The following is a 24,529-nucleotide window of genomic DNA, read 5'->3' as shown; positions in this document are numbered from 1 at the left end:
AAAGGTTTACAACTTCTCAAACATGTTACAATCACCTTTGACAGCGTTTACAGATACAAGTGTTTATGGATACATCTCTAAGAGCTTTCCAAACCTGGATTGTGCAACAGTTGCCCATTATTCTTTACAAAATTCTTCAAGCTCTGCTAAATTCAAATTGTATTTTATTTGTCAAATGCACCAAATACAACAGGTAGACCTTACAATGAAATGCTTACTTACAAGCCCTTAACCAACAATGTAGTTAAGACAAATTGGTTGTTGATCATTGCTAAACAACCCTTTTTTAGGTCTAGCCTAGATTTTCAAGCAGATTTAAGTCAAAACTCTGCCACTAGATTTGGCCTTATGTTTTACATCATTGTCCTGCTGAAAGGTGAATTTAATCTCACAGTGTCTGATGAAAAGCAAACAACCAAGCTTTCCTCTAGTATTGTGCCTGTGCTTAGCTCCATTCCGTTTCTTTTTTTATCCAGGAAAAACTCCCCAGTCCTTAATGATGACCAGCATAGCCATAACATGATGCAGCCATCACTATGCTTGAAAATATGGAGAGTGGTAATGTGTTTTATTGGATTTGCCCAAAACATAACACTTTGTATTCAGGACAAAAAGGGAATTGCTTTGCCACATTTTGCAGTATTACTTTAGTGCCTTGTTGCAAACAAGATGCATGTTTTGGAATATGTTTATTCTGTGCAGGCTTCCTTCTTTTAACTCTGTTAACTAGTTTAACATTGTGGAGTATCTACAKTGTTGTCAATCCATCAGTTCTAACACAGCCATTAAATTCTGTAACTGTTTGAAAGTCATCATTGGCCTCATGGTGAAATCCCTGAGCGGTTTCCTCTCCGGCAACTTAGCAAAATCTCCTCTACCTTTGTAGTGACTGGGTGTATTGATACAATATCCAAAGTGTAATTAATAACTTCACCATGAGATATACAATGTCTGKTTTTATTCTTTTTTTATCAATCTACCAATAGGTGCCCTTCTTTGCGAGGCCTTGGAAAACTTCCCTGGTCTTTGTAGTTAAATCTGTGTTTGAAATGCAATACTCGACTGAGGGTCCTTACAGATAACTGTATGTGTGGGGTACAGAGATGAGGTAGTCTTTTTTTTTTTTTTTTAACTATTGCACTTATGTGACTTAAGCACATTTCTACTTCTGAACTTAGAGACTTGCCATCAAGGGGATGAACATTTATTGACTCAAGACATCTCAGCTTTTCATTTTCAATTAATTTGTAAAAAAATCTAAATGTAATCTATTTTAAATTCAGTCTGTAACACAAAAAAGTTTAAAAAAGTCAAAGGGTGTGAATACTTTCTGAAGTCACTATCTGCTACAAAAAAAACATTTAGCCTATTTGTATACTAGTAAAACAAAACTAAAATCTGAAGAGAACATGAAAAACAAAATGCTTGGATTTCAGGTTTACAAATTAAGTTCTGACCTTATGAATGGAAGTAATACAGGGAATAAATAAAAGGAAACAATTACCGCACAATGCTCTCTAAACCTATGAAAAGCAGATAAATGTTAAAGAATAGCTTATGTTACAAACCAGATTAGTTGAATCAGAGAATATGAAATCACCTGAGTAATTTGGTATATTTCTGAATACAAAAATAAGTCATCAACAATGTCTCCCTCTAAAACCAGTGCTCTCTCAAATATGCTCTATTACAGTGTGCCCAGTCTTCACAGTTCAATTCCATCTGTACATACATATGAGAGGGGAGCCCTTTACACTCGTACCTGTATACGGGTTGAAAATGGCAGATTTGGGCACTGATAAACACCTACATTGAAAGGCAGTGGCTGTACAGTAACATGTTATACATGACGTCAGAGCTCTGGCTCTGCGCTTCACAGCGCTGTATAGGTTTTGACTGACAGCAGTACTGAACTTGAGCACCTCACGCAACAAGACGTTGTGATCGTTTTCCCTGAATTGTATTGTGAAAGCCCAACACTGCAATATTGTATTTTATAACTAAGCTAGTCATGCTGGAAATAGAACAAGCTTTCAAATGATGCCCACCTGACCCAGATCGCGATTTATAATGGACCGTTTTTGGATTGCGTAAACAACAGTTTTGTGTGATTGCAGGAAGACAGGGTTGTGTTCTAAACAAAACTAAAAGTGTGCTTGCTCTAGTTCCTCAAATGGCACAGTTAGGCGAAGCTAAAAAAAAAGCACCTTATAGTTGAAGATTTCTTTGAGTCATAAAAGAGTATTGAAATTACTTAGGAACTGTGCACACTTTGGAGAGGTGTGTGGCCACTTAGAGGACTAACTGGTGTCTCCAACTTCTTTGTCTTATGTTGCACCAACCCCACATTTTCCAGGAATATTCTTATGTTATTGAATGTATTTTCCAGAGTATTTTCAGATTTTATTATCAACAAATGCAGAGAAAGTAACTCAACAGTCAACAGTGGACTGTCAGGTGAACTGTTGTCCTCACCTTTGGTCTAATAATTTTCCCATGATCGTCAAACTGTTCCCTTTCAATTGCTACTATAGTTATGCATTCTCATATAGAAGAAATAAGAAACATTTCAATTTAGCCCTATCCATATTGGCCAATTCCCACGAGTGTAAAGGGTTAAGTCATATGTATATATTCTTATATTATACACAAACCACATTCGGTACCAGTCAAAAGTTTGGACACACCTACTCATTCCAGGTATTTTTTTTACTATATTCTACACTGTAGAATAATAGTTCTGACATTAAAACCATGAAATCATCATGTAGTAACCAACAAAAAGTGTTATACAAATAAAAATATATTTKATATTTGAGATTCTTCAAAGTAGCCACCGTTTGCCTTGATGACAGCTTTGCACACTCTTGGTATTCTCTCAACCAGCTTCATTAGGTAGTCACGGCGAATGCATTTCAATTAACAGGTGTGCCTTAACTTCTCTAGGATAGGGGGCAGCATTTTCACATTTGGATAAAAAGCATACCCAAATTCAACTGCCAGCTACTCATCCCCAGAAGATAAGATATGCATATTATTAGTAGATTTGGATAGAAAACACTCTGAAGTTTCTAAAACTGTTTGAATCATGTCTGTGAGTATAAAATAACTTATTTAGCAGGCGAAACCCCGAGGACAAACCATTCAGATTTATTTTTAGTTTTTTTGAGGTCAKTCTTTTCAATAGCTTTTCATTGGGAATCCAGATTTCCAATTGACCTTCTTGCAGTTCCTACCGATTCCACTGTTTGTCAACAGTCTTTAGAAATTGGTTGAGGTTTTTTKTTTTGTGTAATGAAGAAGTACGGCCATCTTGAACGAGGGTCACTTGTAGTGTACTGTTAGATAGAGGCGCGTGACCAGAAAGCTAGCTACAGTTGGTTTTAATCCTGTATTGAACATAGATCATCCCGTCTTCAATTTTATTGATTATTTACGTTAAAAAATACCTAAAGTTGTATTACAAAAGTAGTTTGAAATGTTTTGGCAAAGTTTACAGGTAACTTTTGAGATATTTTGTAGTCACGTTGCACAAGTTGGAACCGGTGTTTTTCTGGATCAAACGCGCCAAATAAATGGACATTTTGGATATATATATATATCGACGGAATTAATCGAACAAAAGGACCGTTTGTGATGTTTATGGGACATATTGGAGTGCCAACAACAGAAGCTCGTCAAAGGTAAGCCATGAATTATATTTTTATTTCTGCGTTTTGTGTCGCGCTTGCAGGGTTGAAATATGCTTCTCTCTTTGTTTACTATGGTGCTATCCTCAGATAATAGCATCGTCTGCTTTCGCCGAAAAGCCTATTTGAAATCTGACATGTTGGCTGGATTCACAACAAGTGTAGCTTTAATTTGGTGTATTGCATGTGTGATTTCATGAAAGTTMGATATTTATTGTAATTTATTTGAATTTGGCGCTCTGCATTTTTACTTGCTTTTGGCCAAGTGGGACGTTAACTTCTCTGGGATATGTGGGACGCTAAGTTAATTTGTGGAATTCCTTCCCTTCTGAAAACTTCTTAGGGCTAGGGGGCAGTATTCAGAAGTAAACTGCCTGTTACTCAGGCCCAGAAGCTAGGATATGCATATAATTGGTAGTATTGGTTAGAAAAAAATCGGAAGTTTCTAAAACTGTTACAATCATGTCTGTGAGTATAACAGAACTGATTTGGCAGGCAGAAACCAGAGGGAAATCGTTTTTGTTGTCGAGATGGGGCGTTAGCGTTCCATCTTTCCCAAAAATTAATGCATTTGAGCAAATCTGTTGTGACAAGGTAGGGGTGGTAGACAGAAGATAGCCCTATTTGGTAAAAGACCAAGTCCATATTATGGCAAGAACAGCTCAAATAAGTAAAGGGAAACGACAGTCCATCATTTAAGACATGAAGGTCCGGAATGTCAAGAACTTTGAAAGTTTCTTCAAGTGCGGTTGAAAAAACATCAAGCGCTATGATGAAACTGCCTCTCATGAGGACCGCCACAGGAAAGGAAGAACCAGAGTTAACTCTGCTGCCGAGAATACGTTCATTAGTTACCAGCCTCAGAAATTTATGCCGAAATAAATGCTTCAGAGTTCAAGTAACAGACACATCTCAACCTAAACTGTTCAGGGAGACTGCGTGAATCAGGCCTTCATGGACCAATTGCTGCAAAAAAAACAATACTAAAGGACACCAATAATAAGAAGAGACTTGCTTGGGCCAAGAAACACGAGTAATGGACTTTAGACTGGGGAAAATCTGTCCTTAGTCTGATGAGTCCAAATTTGAGATGATTGGTTCCAACCACATGTGGAGATCATCCGTTCACCTGCTCTAAGCAGAGCAGGTGAACGGATGATCTCCACATTGTGGGGTTCCCACCGTGAAGCATGGAGGTGGTGTGACGGCGCTTTGCTGGTGACACTGTCAGTGATTAATTTGGAATTCAAGGCACACAACCAGCATGGTTAGGGTTAGCATCCCATCTGGTTTGCGCTTAGTGGGACTATCATTTGTTTTTCAATAGGACCATGATCCAACACACCTCCAGGCTGTGTAAGGGCTATTTGACCAAGAAGGAGCATGATGGAGTGCTGCATCAGATGACCTGGCCTCCCAATTGAGATAATTTGGGATGAGTTGGACCACATAGTGAATGAAAAGCAGCCAACAAGTGCTCAGCCTATGTGGGAAGTCCTTAAAGACTGTTGGAAAAAGCATTTCAGGTGAAGCTGGTTGAGAGAATYCCAAGAGAGTGCAAAGTTATAATCAAGCCAAAGGGTGGCTACTTTGAAGGATCTCAAATATAAAATATATTTTGATTTGTTTTAACACTTTTTTGGTTACTACATGATTCCATATGTGTTATTTCATAGTTTTGATGTCTTCCCTATTATTGTACAATTTAGAAAATATTAAAATAAAGAAAAACCCTTGAATGAGTAGGTGTGTCCAAACTTGACTGGTACGTGTTTCAGCTTACACCACACATCAACAACCTCAAAAACCGTGATTCAATCATAGCTAATAGGGCATTTATGGGAATATAAAGCGTTATAAGAATAAAGTATACTGATAAGTAATTTAAAAAATGCTTTAACCTCTCCATTTGTTCCACTCTATAGGACGGTATGTGGGCCAATCCAGGGGTTTTGTAACAGCTTTAAAACAGCTTATTCCAGTCTCTGGTTGCTTCCATGAGATGCCGCTGGCCGTGGCCAATCCACTCCTCTTGGTTCTTGAAGAGTCGACCACAAAACCAGCAGGCGAACATTGATGACCTCTCTGTACCTCTAAATAAGGACTTCACCACCTCATACTTTTTCCTGCTAGACTTTCTAAACTTCAGTTTCAACAGAAATCGCTCTCGGACTCTGCTTTTTGAAGTCTGAAGTCTGGAGCCACTGCTTTGTGACGAGGGACATTTAGCCTTGGAGCTTTTCCCTAGAAGTCCGGCTGGGCAGAGTTCAGCCAGAGCTTGAACCGTCTTTTGGGACAGTACCACCTTGGAAACAGCACCTTTATACCTGTTGACGGAGCTCATGATACTGGCCACTTCAGGAATGTCTGCATCAGGATGGTTGAGAACAACCACCGGCTGATTTCGGCGAGGGCACTTAATCTCCTGTAGTGAACTGAAAGGATACAGTCTCAGTGTCCTCTCTGCATCTTTGGGTACAGGCTCCCAGAGCAAGGGAGACCCTTTTTCAGTTACCGCCTTGCTCGAGAGCCTCCTCGCTTTAGTCAAGTGCTCTGGGAGTTCATCACACAATGCTTTCCTGCGCCTCTTCCTTTGACTTAGCTGGCGACCTGGCCTTGGGTCAAGGGGGTGTTTATTCAGACCTACGTCCGTTATCTGCCTGACCCTACCTTGCAAGTTGGATTGGGGGGAAAGAAGATTTGAGAGCTGTGAGGCCGTGACAGGGTTGTGGGAGGCATTTTGTATGGATATCAGTTTTTTCACTCCGGTTGAGACTTTATTTGATGACATCAGAAAACACGGCATCGGTGTAGAATTTGTGGCCAGATAAATGGGCTTGTTGGCTGAGGAATGTGCACCACCAGAAAGGAACGCACTACCATTGGCAGTTCTGACTATCTTATATACAACTTTATGTCCCCTACTTTCATTAGGTTGACCTTTCTGGTTCACAGACTTCCCATCAGGACTATTAATAAGCATCCCTGACTTAGCTGTAGAGATATACCTAACCAAGAAGGCTTGTCGCCCAGTGTGTAATGCAGTGGATCTGTTCACTGAGTTTGCAGACATTGCCAGAACTGGACGGGACAAAAGTGGAGACTGAGAGCTTAAACGTGCCAATTTGTTACCAGCATTGTGGGGGGCCTGATCTACAGGGACTGGCCTCTGGACTAAGTAACAAGTCTGCGGTGACTTTATGGTATTTTCTCCAGTAGAACTATGTGCTGCACCTGACAAGACAAGAGGACCTTTAAGAGATGTGCTGTTGAGTAGGTAATGGCTTGCACTAGTGCTAGATCCAGGCTGAACAGCAGACAACAGCCTAGCACCTTTTTCACTAGCACCTACAGTCTGTCCTAGAATGCTGAAACTTCCACCATTGAGGGTGAGTGCCAGCCCTGTGGTTTTATTCTGTCTTTCAATTCCTGGCTTAACATAGGACACATTGATATGAGGAGTAGATTTGGTTATCAGCTTGAACCCTGGGTTGCCTTGGAGCTGCACAGGTACAGCATACCGGTTCTTTGCAGTGTGTAACAACATCTGCTGCTTTCCCTCTGCCGATTTAAGGATCCTTAGCATAGTCTTAGGTGGCTTGACAGAATCGTGGCTGGCAGCTGAGCAGCCTATTCTATCTTTTTCAAGCTGGTGGCTAATGATAGCATCCGAATGCTCCTCCAGTATGCGACCCAAGACGGCCAAACTACTTATGCTTCCTGTTGCCCTTTCCGACAAAGGAACACACTCCTCCATTTTTACAGTAGGTTGGACTTGGTGTGTAGACCAAGAGTGTCCATGATTTGCCTTCTCAGTTTCCACTGGGGTGGCCAGATCCTCTACAGTAGCTATGCACTCATCGACCTCAACGTCACGGTCTGACACTCTTTCCATTGCATTCTCTGTCTCCGTTTCCCCATTTCCAGACCACTCATCTGTAGGTTGTGGGGATGCAGCCAATGTCAAACTCCATTCTTTCATCCAAACACTTTCATCCTCTGTCGAAAGCTCTGATGGATTTTCACAAGGTTGTGTTGAGTTGGAGGAAATGCTTGATGTTTCCTTTGAGTAATTATGAAAACTAAACAACTCTTGGTTGGGAGAATTCTGATTTTCAGCATTAATATCAGTCTCTCTGGAGTTGACAAATTCAGCTGGGTGTGACTCCAGTTGGGCCGTCAGATCTGGCGATAAAGTTTCAGTTTTAGTCTTAGCAGCCACACTGGAATTTATCTTATCGGAAGTAGAATCAGAAGGATCCATCTCCTTGATAACTGAATGAGTCTTCTCAGCAGTATCATCAGAAGGTTGGATGTCACCAGTCATGGGTTCTGAGGGAGTCTTAGGTTTGTCATTGGAGGGTAACGTCTCTCCTTTGGGCCGAGAGGAATTTCCATTGATGGGGTCACTGAAATTATCAGCAGTAGCTGTACTCATGTCACCAACTCCAAGCATGTTGATCGTCTCTTCAGAAACTGGTTTGGGAAGCATGGTCTCATAAGCTGATTCAGAAGGCATGGTATTATCTGTGAGTATTTTGGCTGGGAGGAGCTCCACAGCAGTCACATTAGGGCTTGAATAAGCAGACATTTTGTCTGCTGTATTGTTACTCAGTTTACCGTTCTCAATCGTGGCGTGATCCGACTCTTTAGTCATTGGAAAAACTGCCAAGGAAGGAATCTGGTCACCCTTAAACGTATGTTGTTTATCAATCCTCTTCTCCACTGRGTTTTTTGCTTTCTGTGCTAGTTTCTCCAGTATGGGCAATGTCTCCTCAATGCTAACGTCCTCTTCCTCTGGCTTCACTTGTACTGAAATTGCAGCATCGCTATCAGTCCCTGAGGGGCTTAGAACAGCCAAGTAAGGGGAGCTAGTATTTTCCCCATTTTCAGTCGAGTCTGAGCATTTACTTCCATCAGAGTTAGTGCCTATCATTGGGCAGCCCACTTCTTGCCCTGTAGATAAAATGTCATTTTCTGCTGAGAACTCCAGCTTTGCTGTTGGTATAACTTTGAGAACTAAATGCTTTTTACCATCAACCATCTTGAAGCCCATCACTTTTGTAGTACAGTTAGGTGGAATAGAGATTTTATTTTTGACCATGAGAACAGTTAGTCCATTGGTGTTGTTGGGGTTTAGGTCGTCAGCCCCATGACTATCAAAACTTTCCTGGGTCTTTGGTGGTGGTATAGATGATACAGCCTGGGAGTCAATTTGTTGCTCATTCTTAAGAGCGCCTTTGAACCACTTCTTACTGTCCTTTTTCACGCCTACAGCCCTTTCATGGAACTGTTGGGATTCCTCCAATGTTTTCTCTGGTTTCAGCACCCTTCCATTTTGGTTATGTAAACCCACTCCAGGAAGAGAATTCAGTTTTGACATCCACTGGGATTCCTTTGATTGACCACCTGCAGCAAGGCTTTTCTTCAGCAGGAGTTTTAATCCTGCAGAGGAGTTTGCCAGGGTATTGTTGCTGTCCTCCGTTGATCTCGATACATTTTTCTTGTCTGCCTCCTCACCATGGACAGTTACCATGTGCTTTGTGAGGTATTCTCTCCGTGCTGCCCCATATCCACAGACCAGACACGTGAAGGGGAAGGTACCCGAGTAGAGTTTTAGGTGCCTCTGGTGCTCACCTCGGTTAGAGCTCACATGTTGACATTTCACACATTTGAGCTGGCTCTCATTGTGATGATGAATGTGCTGCACAAATGTTCCTGCGTCAACTGTTGAAAATTCACATTTTTCACAGTGAAAGTGGCCATTCTGGCTGTGAGACATGATATAGTGTCTAGTGAGCATGAGGAGAGAGTACTGTACATCATCATTACAGATCTCACATGTGACTAAAGTGTTCCTGTGCCCGATCCGATGGCGCTGAAGTGCAGGGAACTCATTTGTGGCAAAGCCACACAAGTCACACGGATACGTCGGCAGGGTTCCCTTGTGGGCCCCCTGAAAATGTTTGAGGAGGTCATTGGGGCTGTAGGTGGCTTCACCCTTACACTCTGAACACCCAAAGCTAAGTATTTTCCCAGAGAAGACTGCACCCTGCTGTATTTTACATGGGGACTTCTTAGATGCTTTTCTGGATGTCTTGTAACTACCCGACTCTTCAGATGTTTCATCGGGGTCACATTGGTCACTACATGGCAACACAGAAGATTGACCTGCCATCTGGTCTGTGTGGGCCTTTGTGGATTCCTTTTCTTCCTCAGCCTCCATGATGTAATCATGGCTTTCAGCGGGATCATCCTGTGTCATCAGGTCCTCTTCCATGCTTCAATATACAGGCTCCTATGGACAAGAGAAACGAGTGTCACAAAGATGCAATCTACCAGCACAAGACATCTTTCTCACTACGGAAACCGCCTTTGATTGAACAGTCAGTCAATCACAACTTGGGAATTCTGACTGACCTTGCAAATCAGGCATTGGTGTCAATGGAGAAATTGTGTGAAAACTAAAAATCAGGATTTTTGTCACTTCACAAATTTGAAAAAGAAATTGTAAATCATGTTTGTGGACAAAAATAAATGGTTACTTATGCTTATAATTACTTGACCCTCTATGGAATCTATTCAATGTATTGTGTGATTTGTTACAGAATTACTAACTGACAAGCACAGTTTCTACTGATGTTACAGCTGTTCTTGAATGGCTCCGGTTCTGACTTAAACCTGCAATATGTAACTGTGGGCGACACTACCAAATTCACATAGAAATGTGTGTAATAGATCTGTCATTCTCATAGAAAGCAAGTCTAAGAAGCGATAGATCTGTTCTGTATGCGCCATTTCTGTGCTTCCCGTTCTTAAGTTTTGTTTTTGCGTCTTTTACTTCCGGCGCTGAAAATACAATATTTTTGCACCGTTTCCTGGTTGCTAAACTATTAGAAATTTAGCAATCAGGAAATGGCAAAGCGATTTCTGCATAGTGCTTCTTTAAAAACCTCAATTGAATCAAGCAATATAATAATGGACATATTGCTGCAGGCTAAAAGGCTCAGCCGACTTGACCCAACACAATGATTCGGACACAGTAGATAATGTTCAGTGGATTTTTCAGAAATAACATTACAACTCATATTACTTTGCTGGTATGCCTATTACTTCAAATGGACAGAGTCCAGGTAAAATCCTAAAAGGAAAACCTGCTATCACTTTAGTTTAAGGAAATCAAAACCATTCAAAAAGCTGATATGAACGCTATATTAATGCTAAGTAGGAAGGAGTCTCACATGACAAGGGAACAATGTTTCAAATTATTGCATTGTTCTTAAAAAAAAGCTTCATAAAAAAAAGTGTAACATGATCCTTCAAGACATGAACAAACATACTAGCTTTAGTCATATAGCTGAGACCTGACACCCTGAATTCAAGTTTATGCAGTTCAACAACCGATGGCAGGCACAACACCAAAACAAGGGTCCAAATCATCAGCGGATTTGGAAATCTTAATCACATGGCTTTGCATCTGATGGACACCTGACACCACAACCTTTCAAAAGAAAATACAAACAGGAGTACATGTTAAAACAGAGATCAAAACTAAGACATTTAAAAATAGTTTGACAACCCTCTTTGTAAGCTTTAAAAGGATATCAAAATCAATCTTAAAATGTTAAGTGATGAAGATCTGGATGTCAGTTAAAATCAAAGGAGTGTGTTCAAAAGACTTGATAAGGCATTACCCTTCCATGACTTAGGAAGGCTATGTGCTGTAGCCGTCATTCTGAATTTTGCCAATCAATTTCCCCACTGTTTATTGCCTCCAAAGTCTCAACCTCCCGCGTTCATGCCCAACGCATATACATCGATTGACTATGCCTACATTTTGGTCATCACTGGTTACCACAGCTACAAAGTCATAAAGCCTGCCTATTCTACAATTTATCTTCTTAAAATTTGTTTTTAAACCTAACCTTAATCACACTGCTAAACGTATGCCTAACCTTAAATTTATACCAAGAACCAAAATGTTTGTTTTCATAAATTTTTACAAAATAACCTATTTAAAATTTGTGTCTGTGGTAACTTTGTGTATGCTAATGACAATCATCTTCTGGTAGAGAAGGAAAGGCTTTCTCAAAAACATTCTCAATTAAAATGTTAACTAGAAATTAGCTAGCCTATGCCTACCTGGCAGAATGATATCGTGATTATTTGCATCAATCCAGTGGCCATTTGTTTTGCAAACACATCACAACCGTTACAGAAACATAGCTAAACAAACATTAATTTGCTGATGCACACATGCATTAAAAGGGTAACTGCACCCCAAAATCTAAATTTCTTTGATTTTTCCTAGACCTCCAAGGTAGTTTCCAGATGTTTTAAGTCCACAACAATGCTTAAAGCACAACGAAATTGGATGTTCTTCTAGTAAACAAACGGTGTGTTTATGTGACTAAAAACCATAACCTGGGAAAAACAAAACAGACACCCAAACTTGGGGGGAAAATATATATATATATATTTTTTTATAAAATGATTTTACAAGGCTCTATTACTTACATTCAAACAGGTGTACACTTGACCTTTTCACGTGTGAAATCCAAATATCTCTAACGGTCGCCCCAGCGTGAGTTGTTTTATGCACGTGATGTCAGAATGCACTCACTTTTCCAAAATGTGATTGTTACGCAACAAGACAGTTAGCCTATAGATAACCTGCGCTGCCTGCTAATTGTTTCAATTTGTCAATTTCAAATTATTTTCTAACAAAATGAATTTTCTAACAGTTTGAATTTAGTGGTGTTCCGCCTCATTATTTCACATAGAAGTAGCCGTTTCAATGTTCAAACTATATAAGTATGAGGCTTTACTAAGCCGGACAAACTTCTTTCTTATCCTCTCTGGGAGGAGAGCCTAAGCACTTCCACAGTGTTTCCGCAGAACAAGTACGCAGATATTTGTCTGGCACAGTCTGGCACATTATCTGGCTGGTGCACGCATTGCCTTCATTGTTGTTTTCCTTACAAATAATAACTTTGGAAATGTGTGCGTTCCTATCAAAGCAAGTGCCTTATTTTCTGTATATTGTGTTGTTTCTACTGTAGCATACAGTATGTACAGTGGGGAGAACTTGCAGGTTTTCCTACTTACAAAGCATGTAGAGGTCTGTAATTTTTATCATAGGTACACTTCAACTATGAGACGGAATCTAAACAAAAATCCAGAAAATCACATTGTATGATTTTTAAGTAATTCATTTGCATTTTATTGCATGACATAAGTATTTGATACATCGAAAAGCAGACTTAATATTTGGTACAGAAACCTTTTGTTTGCAATTACAGAGATCATACGTTTCCTGTAGTTCTTGACTAGGTTTGCAACACTGCAGCAGGGATTTTGGCCCACTCCTCCTACAGATCTTCTCCAGATCCTTCAGGTTTCGGGGTGTCCGCGGGCAATACGGACTTTCAGCTCCCTCCAAAGTGTTTCTATTGGGTTCAGGTCTGGAGACTGGCTAGGCCACTCCAGGACCTTGAGATGCTTCTTACGGAGCCACTCCTTAGTTCCATGGCTGTGTGCTTCGTGTCGTTGTCATGCTGGAAAGACCAGCCACGACCCATCTTCAATGCTCCTTACTGAGGGAAGGAGGTTGTTGGCCAAGATCTCGGATACATGGCCCCATCCATCCTCCCCTCAATACGGTGCAGTCGTCCTGTCCCCTTTGCAGAAAAGCATCCCCAAAGAATGATGTTTCCACCTCCATGCTTCACGGTTGGGATGGTGTTCTTGGGGTTGTACTCATCTTCTTCTTCCTCCCAAACACGGCGAGTGGAGTTAGACCAAAAAGCTCTATTTTTTGTCTCATCAGACACATGACCTTCTCCATTCCTCTCTGATCATCCAGATGGTCATTGGCAAACTTCAGACGGGCCTGGACATGCACTGGCTTAAGCAGGGGGACCTTGCGTGCGCTGCAGGATTTTAATCCATGACGGCGTAGTGTGTTACTAATGGTTTTCTTTGAGACTGTGGTCCCAGCTCTCTTCAGGTCATTGACCAGGTCCTGCCGTGTAGTTCTGGGCTGATCCTCACCTTCCTCATGATCATTGATGCCCCACGAGGTGAAATCTTGCATGGAGCCCCAGACCGAGGGTGATGATGTCATCTTGAACTCTTCCATTTTCTAATAATTGCGCCAACAGTTGTTGCTTCTCACCAAGCTGCTTGCCTATTGTCCTGTAGCCCATCCCAGCCTTGTGCAGGTCTACAATTTTATCCCTGATGTCCTTACACAGCTCTCTGGTCTTGGCCATTGTGGAGAGGTTGGAATCTGTTTGATTGAGTGTGTGGACGGGTGTCTTTTATACAGGTAACGAGTTCAAACAGGTGCAGTTAATACAGGTAATGAGTGGAGAACAGGAGGGCTTCTTAAAGAAAACTAACAGGTCTGTGAGAGCCGGAAATTCTTACTGGTTGGTAGGTGATCAAATACTTATGTCATGCAATAAAATGCTAATTAATTATTTAAAAATCATACAATGTGATTTTCTGGATTTTTGTTTGATTCCGTCTCTCAAGTTGAAGTGTACCTATGATAAAAATGACAGATCTCTACATGCTTTGTAAGTAGGAAAACCTGCAAAATCGGCAGTGTATCAAATACTTGTTCTCCCCACTGTATGTATGTATGTATGTATGGTATGTTATAGGTTGTATGTATGTATGTATGTATAGTGCCTTGCAAAAGTATTCATCCCCCTTGGCGTTTTTCCTATTTTGTTGCATTACAACCTATCATGTAAATTTCATGTAATGGCCATACACAATATAGTCCAAATTGAAAGTGAAATATAAAAAAACTTGTTTCAAAGATAAAAAAAAAAATGTCAAACTGAAAAAAGTGGTGAGATCATATGTATTCACCCCTTTGCTATGAAGCCCCTAAATAAGATCTGGTGCAACACCACTAAGCAAGGGGCATCCCGAAGGAAGCGGCACCATGAAGGCCAAGCAGCTCTCCAAACAGGTCAGGGACAAAGTTGTGGAGAAGTACAGATCAGGGTTGGGTTATAAAAAAATATCAGAAACTTTGAACATCCCACAGAGCACCATTAAATCCATTTTRTTTTTTAAATGGAAAGAATATGGCACCACAACAAACCTGCCAAGAGAGGGCCGCCCACCAAAACTCACGGAACAGGCAAGGACGGCATTAATCAGAGAGGCAACAAAAGAGACCAAAGATAACCCTGAAGGCTGCAAAGCTCCACAGCGGAGATTGGAGTATCTGTCTATAGGACCACTTTAAGCCGAGAACACCATGCTTCACTGTGGGGATGGTGGTGGCAGCATCATGCTTGTGGGGATGTTCCCCCCCCCTCCCCATCGGCAGGGACTGGGAAACTGGTCAGAATTGAAGAAATGATGGATGGCGCTAAATACAGGGAAATCCTTGAGGGAAACCTGTTTCAGTCTTCCAGAGATTTGAGACTGGGAAGGAGGTTCACCTTCCAGCAGGACAATGACCATAAGCATACTGCTAAAMCAACACTCGAGTGGTTTAAGGGGAAACATTTAAATGTCTTGGAATGGCCTAGTCAAAGCCCAGACCTCAATCCAATTGAGAATCTGTGGTATGACTTAAAGATTGCTGTACACAAGCGGAACCCATCCAACTTGAAGGAGCTGGAGCAGTTTTGCCTTGAAGAATGGGCAAAAATCCCAGTGGCTAGATGTGCCAAGCTTATAGAGACATACCCCAAGAGACTTGCAGCTGTAATTGCTGCAAAAGGTGGCTCTACAAAGTATTGACTTTGGGGGGGGTGAAAAGTTATGCACGCTCAAGTTCTGTTTTTTTGTCTTATTTCTTGTTTGTTTCACAATACAACATATTTAGCATCTTCAAAGTGGTAGGCATGTTGTGTAAATCAAATGATACAAACCCCCCAAAAATCTATTTTAATTCCAGGGTGTAAGGCAACAAAATAGGAAAAATGTCAAGGGGGAGAATACTTTYGCAAGCCACTGTATTTTTTTGATGGATGTACTGATTATGATGAGCTAATCCTGTTTGTTGACATTATACAATGCATTCTGGGTATCACGTAAACATCTGTCAGACCAAAGATGTTATAATGAGGTGAAGGAATGGTTCACACATCTTTCAAGTAAACTTCCCGGAAGTGAATGAAGGGAAGTGAATGATAGTAGATGACACATCCCCTTCAACATGCATACTGCAAACAGACCAAACTCATCTTGTCTCCTCTTATCTTTGGTCGACGTGGGGGAAAAAAACATGGTGGCGCGCGAAAACTACCCATCGTCGGATTACTACACATCAAAGTGTTTCTCTATTTTTAACAATGGTGAGCTCAACCGTGATGTGATGAACTGTGAATAGTAATTGCTACTAGCTAATTCATATTGTGCTTTATGTCAGCTAAATATGACCACTGCGTTACGTCAATCTTTCCCCAGAGTTAGTACTAATGTAGCCTACATTTTCCGGTTTGGATGATTGCGTTATGCTGTGGCTACTTCTGTGACTGTCTGAACATTGCATCCAAAAATAAACCATTCATGACAACTTTGTAAGGACTATGTTTGTGCAAAATATTTCTGTGAAAAAAGTGGCCAGCTGAAACACTGACTGTTGCATCAATCGAAACTGAACAGAGGTTTCAGCGTACCCTGTAGGGACCACTGTAGAATGATCACACCCGTTTGTTGGTACATGTCAAAGGGCTAAAAGGGCAATTCCGCCACTTTTCAACCTCATATTCATGATCTCCAGCACCAAACCAGTGTCTAAAAACAGCACATTTCTATGATSTGTGATTAAAAAGGTCCTAAAAAAAATGCTTCTCTGTGACATCACAGGATAGGATTTAAAAAGGGATTTTCAAAACCTGCTACTAGTTTCTAGCCCAAGAGCGGATATTTGCTTGCTCCCCACATCACCACAAATCTCATAGTGTTTGAAAATCTTTTTTTAAATTAATGTTTAAACTGATGATATCGACAGATGTAACATTAAAAATGAATTTGCTTCTACAAAACTTAGAAATGCGCCATTTTCACATATGTTGACACTAGTATTGTGCTGGAGATAATGAAGTTACCCTTTAAGTGACAGATGCCTGATTGTCACACTCAAGTCCACAAAGTGAATATTTATTCACTTCAAATCATGAAATATATAAAATCAGTAACAATATGGTAATTTTCCCATGAAGAAAATTATTTTTGCGGTAGTTTAAGAGGATTAAAACGTTTTACTAAAGTGAAGCGGTGAGATATAGTCAAAAGGTTAACATTAAAATATCTGGTCTGATTACCCCACTATAATCAACCTTGGAGTGTGGGGCAGTTACATCACATATTTCATCACAAATAACTACTCAGACTATTCCACATTTAATCATGAAGGAATTTGAAAAGTTATCGGCTATTATTTTGGGAGAGAAATATGATTGTGCATCTCGTTGAAGAAGTTGACATTTTCAAAGTTGTGTTGAAAACTTGTGGCTGGTGTATTAGAGAGAGCAACTTTTATTAATAGTTGATAGTAGCCTTCAGTGGGACAGGGTTCGACATTAACACTGGGGCAAGTCCCCAAAAAATATTTGACAAGCAGAATATACATTTAAGTCTACATGGTTGATTTTTAAAAAATTTTTAAAAAAAAAGAAGTTATTTCTGCAGATCGCATCAGAATATAATTGTATTGCCTTGAAAAGGCGATCTGTCAATCACTTGCGGTCCCGAGATCAAAAGCTTTTGAGATCGAAGTGCTGATAATCCTTGCTAGTTATTGAGTTATTTACCCAGTTATAGCAAGACTTGGGTCAGCAAACAAGGTTTGTACGGTCATGAAAATCCTGGAAAAGTAAAGATGTATGAGTCACCTGTGTGTGCCAGTGCGACTGGGCGAGAGAGAGAGAGAGACAGAGCATGTAGGCTATAAAATAATAAGACAACAGACAGACTAGATGGCCATTTCAAAACATATTGTGTAGCCTGGCTAGTTAACTATTTAGCATCTATTAATGTATCTATTAACTATAGCATCTATTAATGTCATTGTCACGTCCTAAAAACAACAGAATAACTGCAAATGAACGGGTGTGTTAATAAACCAAAGCTAAATACTCCTGAGAAATAAATCTGACACAGTTGGAAAGCTGGGATTCCCCTATATTCAACATTGGTCATGTCATTCTGACAATGTTAAAATATTCTTTGAATAGCCAAGCATAAATGAAAAATAACACCCAATGCTCTCAATAGATCTCCACTGAAATCTGAATACTTTTGCCTTACAAGGCAGATACAGTGCATTCGAAAAGTATTCAGACCCCTTTACTTTTTCCACATTTTGTTATGTTGTTACAGCCTTATTCTAAAATGGATTCATGTTTTTCCYCAATCTACACACAATACCGCATAATGACAAAGCGAACAGGTTTAGAAACAGAAATACCTTATGTAAATAAGTATTCAGACCCTTTGCTATGAGACTCAAAATTGAGCTCAGGTGCATCCTGTTTCCATTGATCATCCTTGTGATGTTTTTACAACTTGATTGGAGTCCACCTGTAGTAAAGGACATTCAGAGACTTATCCCAAGGCCACTCCTGCGTTGTCTTGGCTGTGTGCATAGGGTCGTTGTCCTGTTGGAAGATTAACCTTCACCCCAATCTGAGGTCCTGAGCGCTCTGGAYCAGGTTTTCATCAAGGATATTTCTGTACTTTGCTCTATTAATCTTTCCCTTGATCCTGACTAGTCTCCCAGTCCCTGCCAATGAAAAACATCCCCACAGCATGATGCTGCCACCACCATGCTTGACCGTAGGGATGGTGCCAGGTTTCCTCCAGACATGACGCTTGGCATTCAAGCCAAAGAGTTCAATCTTGGTTTCATCAGATCAGAGAATCTTGTTTCTCATGGTTCGGGTGTCCTTTAGGTGCCTTTTGGCAAACTCCAAGTGGGCTGTCATGTGCCTTTTACTGCACTCTACCATAAAGGCCTGATTGGTGGCGTGCTGCAGAAATGGTTGTCCTTCTGACCATGAGGTTCTTGGTCACCTCCCTGAACAAGGCCCTTCTACCCCAATTGCTCAGTTTGGCAGTTCTAGGAAGAGTCTGGGTGGTTTCAAACTTCTCCTATTTAAGAACAATGGAGGCCACTGTGTTCTTGGGGACRTTCAATGCTGCAGAATTTTTGGGGTACCCTTCCCCAGATCTGTGCCTCGACACAATCCGGTCTCGGAGCTCTACAGACAATTCCTTCGACCTCATGGCTTGGTGTTTGCTCTGACATYCACTTACATAGACACGTGTGTGCTTTCCCAAAGCATGTCCAATCAATTGAATTTACCATAGGTGGACTGCAATCAAGTTGAAGGAACATCAAGTATGAGCAATGGAAACAGGATGCACCTGAGCTCAATTTTGAGTCTCATAGCAAAGGGTCTGAATACTTACTTAAATAAGCAGTTTTTTGCTAAAATGTCTAAAAACCTGTTTTTGCTTTGCCATTATGGGGTATTTTGTGTAGATTGATGAGGATTGTTTTTATTTAATCCAATTTAGAATAAGGCTGTAACATAACAAAATGTGGAAAAAGGGAAGGGGTCTGAAAACTTCCCGAATGCACTGTATATCCCAGACAAGATTAAAGAATGGGACAAAGTGAATATTAGTCAGTGCTTGCGTCCGTAGCAGTTTGTATGAATTTAAGTGGTTACATACAATACATGTCAGAATGGCTGCGAGAGGTGGGACTGTTGCTGTACTCCCAGGTAAGGCCCTTGCTTCTGGAATCACTGAAAACCCCAGTATTCAGTCAGGAAGCTTGAAGAGGTGTGTTACCATCCAAGCCCATGTCATAGCATGCAGTGGAGATTACAATAAATGCATTATGTTCCTTTCATCACCAAAGCCATGTTCACTGCACATGTTGCTGAACAATTCAACCCTTTTATTGGTGTCATTGATATGTGGAAATTCACATACACATTCAGTTCATAAGCATTGACTGTATTTCCTCTAGGGTCCTGTGGTGAAAGACTGGTATTGGGCAACAGCTTTCTTCCCGGGCCCGTATTCACAAAGCGTCTTCAGAGTAGGAAAAGTGATCTAGGGCCAGCTCCCCCTGTCAATGTAATCACTAATTGCGATAAAGGCAAAAAAAATCTTAAAAATATGTATTTCTAATCTGAGATGCTTTGGAATACGAGCCCTGGTCTGACTGCATGCTGATTTTCTAGTGATCTAACTCCCTCTTCATCTGAAATTAAACACCACCAAAAACATGAATTAGACTAGTCAGTCAGTAACTTAATTAACTAATGCAAATGTGCACACGTTAATTCTGACAAATTATACCAAAACAACATTTGCAGTGAAATCAAGAGGAGCATTTTTCTTGCCTACTTTTTCAGTCACCAGTGCATCAATAAACAGGCAGGGGAAKGAAGTACTGCAGTTTGACAAAAAGTGTTCAGAATGGTCAGTATTATAGCTAGCAAATATATAGCTTTTTTCTAGAAACCTAGCTACAGTCTACTTCACTAGCTAAGGTGGTGAACTCAGACTGGTGGTGGGAGTTAGGGTAACAGCCAACTTTTCTTCAGCAGTTTCAATCTAGCTAGCTAATGGCATTTTATCAACTTTAACAATCAGATGGATAGCTTAGCAAATATAGCATTTAATTTCCCCCTGGCATGTAAAACTGCCTGATCCAGCTTGCCAGCTGCTCGTAAAGTAGCATGAATAAGTCAGAAGCCAGCAAGCAATGCCAAGTTCATGCCTTTTACCAACAAAAATCATGTACATGTAAATATAAGAGACAATTATTTTAGTTCTTCAGGCCTAGGAGTAATAGTTACTTGTTTGGAAAACTGGCGTCTTCACCATATGTTGTCRCCAGTCAGCTCCAGAGTCTTCACCTGAACGAACGTCTTAGGTAAAATCACAGGCTGCATCATGCACTTGAGGGGYGCATTGCTTAATAGCGCATGTGCTTCACACATTTTCTTCTTAGCAGCCCAAATTTTTTGGGGTTGTTTTGCCATCCACAGAGGGTGTATGTATATTATATTGTCAAATGTAATTCGCAACATGGCATTTAAGCCCATGTACCCATTAAGCCCACTTCAATCTTTGGATTCAAATAAAAATAAAAAGTATTCTGCTGTTTAATGTTTCAACTAATTCATCTGGATGTTATATCCATAAATTATTTTATTCTAAGCTAATCAGATGTTTTATTAAGTTATTGACAATTGTGTAAGTTCACATTAATGGCCAATTTCAAAGCTATAAAAAAGCTTTTTTTATGTTATCTGCGGCTACCCGCAGATAACATTGTCAGATAAGTGATCATAATTTATCTCAAATTAAGAGATCAGTGTGCTGCTATATGCACATGATAGCATATTCATTAACATTCATTACTATTTCTTGCCAATTTAAAATATGTGTTTTTCATGCTAGCAGTCATACCTGCATGTCACAGAAGTTATGTTGCTACAACAACATACATTTAAAAATGCAATTTTTGTAAATTTGACATTTAMCTTAGGTGAGCTTAAAGGGTACATTAGGTAAAAAGCACTCCCTCTATACAGAATGCAAATGAAAATAAAGAAATATTGTTCAATATGATCAATACTAACTTAGCATAATATTGTAGTCTATAGTGTATATGTATACCCCAAACTATTGGCTTCCAAATATTTTATGGGTAGATTTGAGCATTTATTTATTTTTCACGCATATACATATTTTGCATATATTATTCGAATAGCAAAATAATGTCAACTGCCCATCCCAAACAGGAGCCACGTATGATGAGTCGCCTTGGTTGGGAATTTTGGGGAGGTGTGCGGTCCTGGCTGTGCATCCCCGCTTTTATGCACAAATATTGATATAATACCTATCATGTCAAAGTAAACTTACAGTTACACAATGCTATGTTGTGTGGTCCTCCCACTGCGACTTGGAAAAGCCACAGATGTAATAAATGAAGATGAACTTCACAGGGTGGTGAAAGTGCACAGTGATGAGCTTGATGCTCCTTTCCAATAATTATCACCTCTGGTTGGAAAATGACGATATTCGTATGAAAATCTGTTGCAAATTGGATGGAAACCTAGCTAATGATGACTTCACAAAGTTCCAATGTGAGATCAGATGGTCTCATGCTTTATTCTTGTGGCTTTTTCATTGTAATCAAGATTATTTTCACACTGAATTCTGTATTAGGCCTATATCTCAATGTTACCACTAAAAGAAAAACAGTATTCCACACAGCATATGCACATTTGTTGGTGCAATTGCCTTGTATCAGATAATAAATTATGGTAGGCTTTACAGACTAAGATTAATGAACAGCATGACAAACTGCATTGACTGAAATTGATTGAAACATAGCTACTGTATGTCTGTTGTATGCACATCCTAATTCATATTTTACAAAAGTATCAAGACTGAACATCAATAGAATACTTGCTCAACAAAAAAGAACCTCAGAAATGACATCCTTTGTTTTTATTATGACTATTTGAATTTACCTTTACCCCTTCCAAGGAAGCCTTAACATGAATGTTCTGTCTTCTCCCTCTGGGTTGGTGATGTCGGGATGGGCTCCGCAAGCTGTCAGAAAAATTGCAAAATGATTAACATCACCACTGCTTCCATTAATTGTGTGGACTGATTACATGGTTTTGATGTCCATTTATTGTCATCATAATTCTGTTTGTGTAAATTGGGAAAATATTGAATGAAAGGTAAAGACTATCGATATGGTTGAATGAAGGGTAAGATTCAGATTACGGTTGAACTGAGACTCAGCAATGTGACATTGCCACAAGCAGCAGGATTAACCAATAATATTGCAGATGAGCGCCTCACACTTCATATTGCAGGAGTTTAGCCTCACACTTCATGCTCTTAGTTGTTGCGTTAGTCAGGCCGATATTGTTATTTAGTCTACCTTAGGGTTGGGCAATATCCAGATTTTCATACCGTCCTACTGTTTCTGTACCATACCGGGGTCTACGGTATTACCGAATGTGCACAGAAGGGGCAGTATTTCTAAAAAAATTAGGCAACAGGGATCTTGATCCAGGAGGGGATTGGATGCATCTGCTGTAACCAATAAGCTTGATCTTGACATCTAGCCACTTAGCTAGCAAGTTAGCAAACCAAATGCATAGCTGGAGCCCTGAGATGGACATAATGTATTTGACAAACCTTCAAATGTCTTGTAGTTATACTTTACTTCTAGTTATAAGCAGTGGCTTACCACACACCCCCACACAGCAGTGGTGCCCCCCCACACATAAATAAATGTTTTTTTGGGGGGGGGGTATTGAAAGTCATACTGTAGGTAATTACGGAATATACCGTATACCGGGGTATCGCCCAAGCCTACTCAACCTTTAAGTTTAACATCACATTACTGGATATAGGCACGCATTGAAAGAGGACACTCATTTTCCAATATAGCCTAACTGCCAACCAACTCKAAGGATTTAGGTTTGATTATAACTTTAAAGGCCATTGTAACTTAATTCTGCTAGGGCAAAACATAGTTGTCAACAAGCACAAAGGGCAGTCTAAATAGCTGGCTTTCTAATGTCACAGACTTATTTGCACAGGATCCTTCAAAGGTTGGGTATTAGCACACAACCCATGTTTTTTTGACCCAACCAAGAAAACTGCATAACTGACCCTGGAGCATTGGCTGGCGACCATGTTTGAAAAAATAGCCACCAGGATTTACAAATTCTGTGATGTCCCAGCACTACACAACTAAAGAAGACATAACTGAGTGAGTTGTTGTGCCACCATCCCAAAAGACACATTTCCATCCTCACTGCTAACGAATACTACATTTGCTGCATTAAGCTAGCCTATGCAACTCATGCATGCATTTCACAAGGCAACCAAACCATAAACTATTCTCTAATTCTACCACATTGTCTGTGGAAAAATATATWAATTTAATAGCAGTATGTGGTAAATTTATTAATTTGACAATATGATAGCATAATGATATTAACACTAATGTCCTTCAAAATGTGTAGGTCTGTGTGTTGTTATCGAAGAGGGTCCCTATAGGAAGTAGCTAGGATAACGTTCATTGTGGAAATGTTTTTTATTCCCTGCATCCTACAAACTACGACCAACAGAACATCATGGGCCAGAACATCGGATCCATACCCACACCGTTCAGCACATCAAAGCAAAACGACACAATAAGTACAGTGTGTGCCCCCAAACAATTTTATGTCTCAGTAAGCTAACGTTACTTCACAACAGGCAACAACTAACAATATTTGTGGAAGACAGACAACAGATAAACAGATAAATTACTTGACAAAAATACAATTTTAAAATGTACTTTTCCGGTAGCTAGCTAACATTACCTATACAGACTCGACATTCTCTAACTTTGAAAAAACGCAGACGTATAGCCTACAACACCAGTGGAAAGCATGGGGCAATGTTTATCTTGAGAATTTATATTGCTCCACGTACCTCATTAACTTCATCCGTGATACTGACAAATAACTACACTATAGAGTCCCAATATAAAGTAAGAACTTGTTCAATAACCGGTTATTTAAATACAAAATAGAGCTTGCCCCCACCCACGCCAGAAATAACGCCTCATAATGTAAATYTATGGTTAGCGATGATTTATTTAGACATTATCGACTGTGACGCAATGAAAACCCTGGCGATTGTTAAAATTACAGTGGAAAAAAGGTTTACCGTTGATGAATTTACCTTCCTTTTCTCTTCAGCCTTGCAGCTCAGCGACGGCGGCCATGACAGCTCCATCCGGGTACTACTACTACTTC

At 40.1% G+C, this 24,529-nt stretch overlaps 1 protein-coding gene across 2 annotated transcripts; it reads right to left on the bottom strand.

The window, feature by feature from the left end:
- Positions 1-1,222: 1,222 nt before the first annotated feature.
- On the bottom strand, positions 1,223-24,529 carry LOC111978685 (zinc finger protein 518A). 2 transcript variants are annotated; one of them, XM_024008894.2, is made up of 3 exons: positions 24,441-24,529; positions 22,232-22,313; positions 1,223-9,987 (listed from the first exon to the last, which is right to left on the bottom strand). In XM_024008894.2, exon 3 carries the CDS (start codon positions 9,967-9,969, stop codon positions 5,653-5,655), a length of 4,317 nt encoding a protein of 1,438 aa, XP_023864662.1. In that variant the 5' UTR covers positions 9,970-9,987; positions 22,232-22,313; positions 24,441-24,529; the 3' UTR covers positions 1,223-5,652. The 2 variants fall into 2 exon arrangements, with proteins under 2 accessions (XP_023864662.1, XP_023864663.1); XM_024008895.2 differs by having other exon boundaries at positions 24,456-24,507.

This window comes from Salvelinus sp. IW2-2015, linkage group LG18 (genome assembly GCF_002910315.2).
Source record: "Salvelinus sp. IW2-2015 linkage group LG18, ASM291031v2, whole genome shotgun sequence".
Taxonomy (NCBI): Eukaryota; Metazoa; Chordata; class Actinopteri; order Salmoniformes; family Salmonidae; genus Salvelinus; species Salvelinus sp. IW2-2015.
The sequence above is the reverse complement of the archived record's forward strand: the minus strand, read 5'-3'. Positions and strand labels throughout refer to the sequence as shown.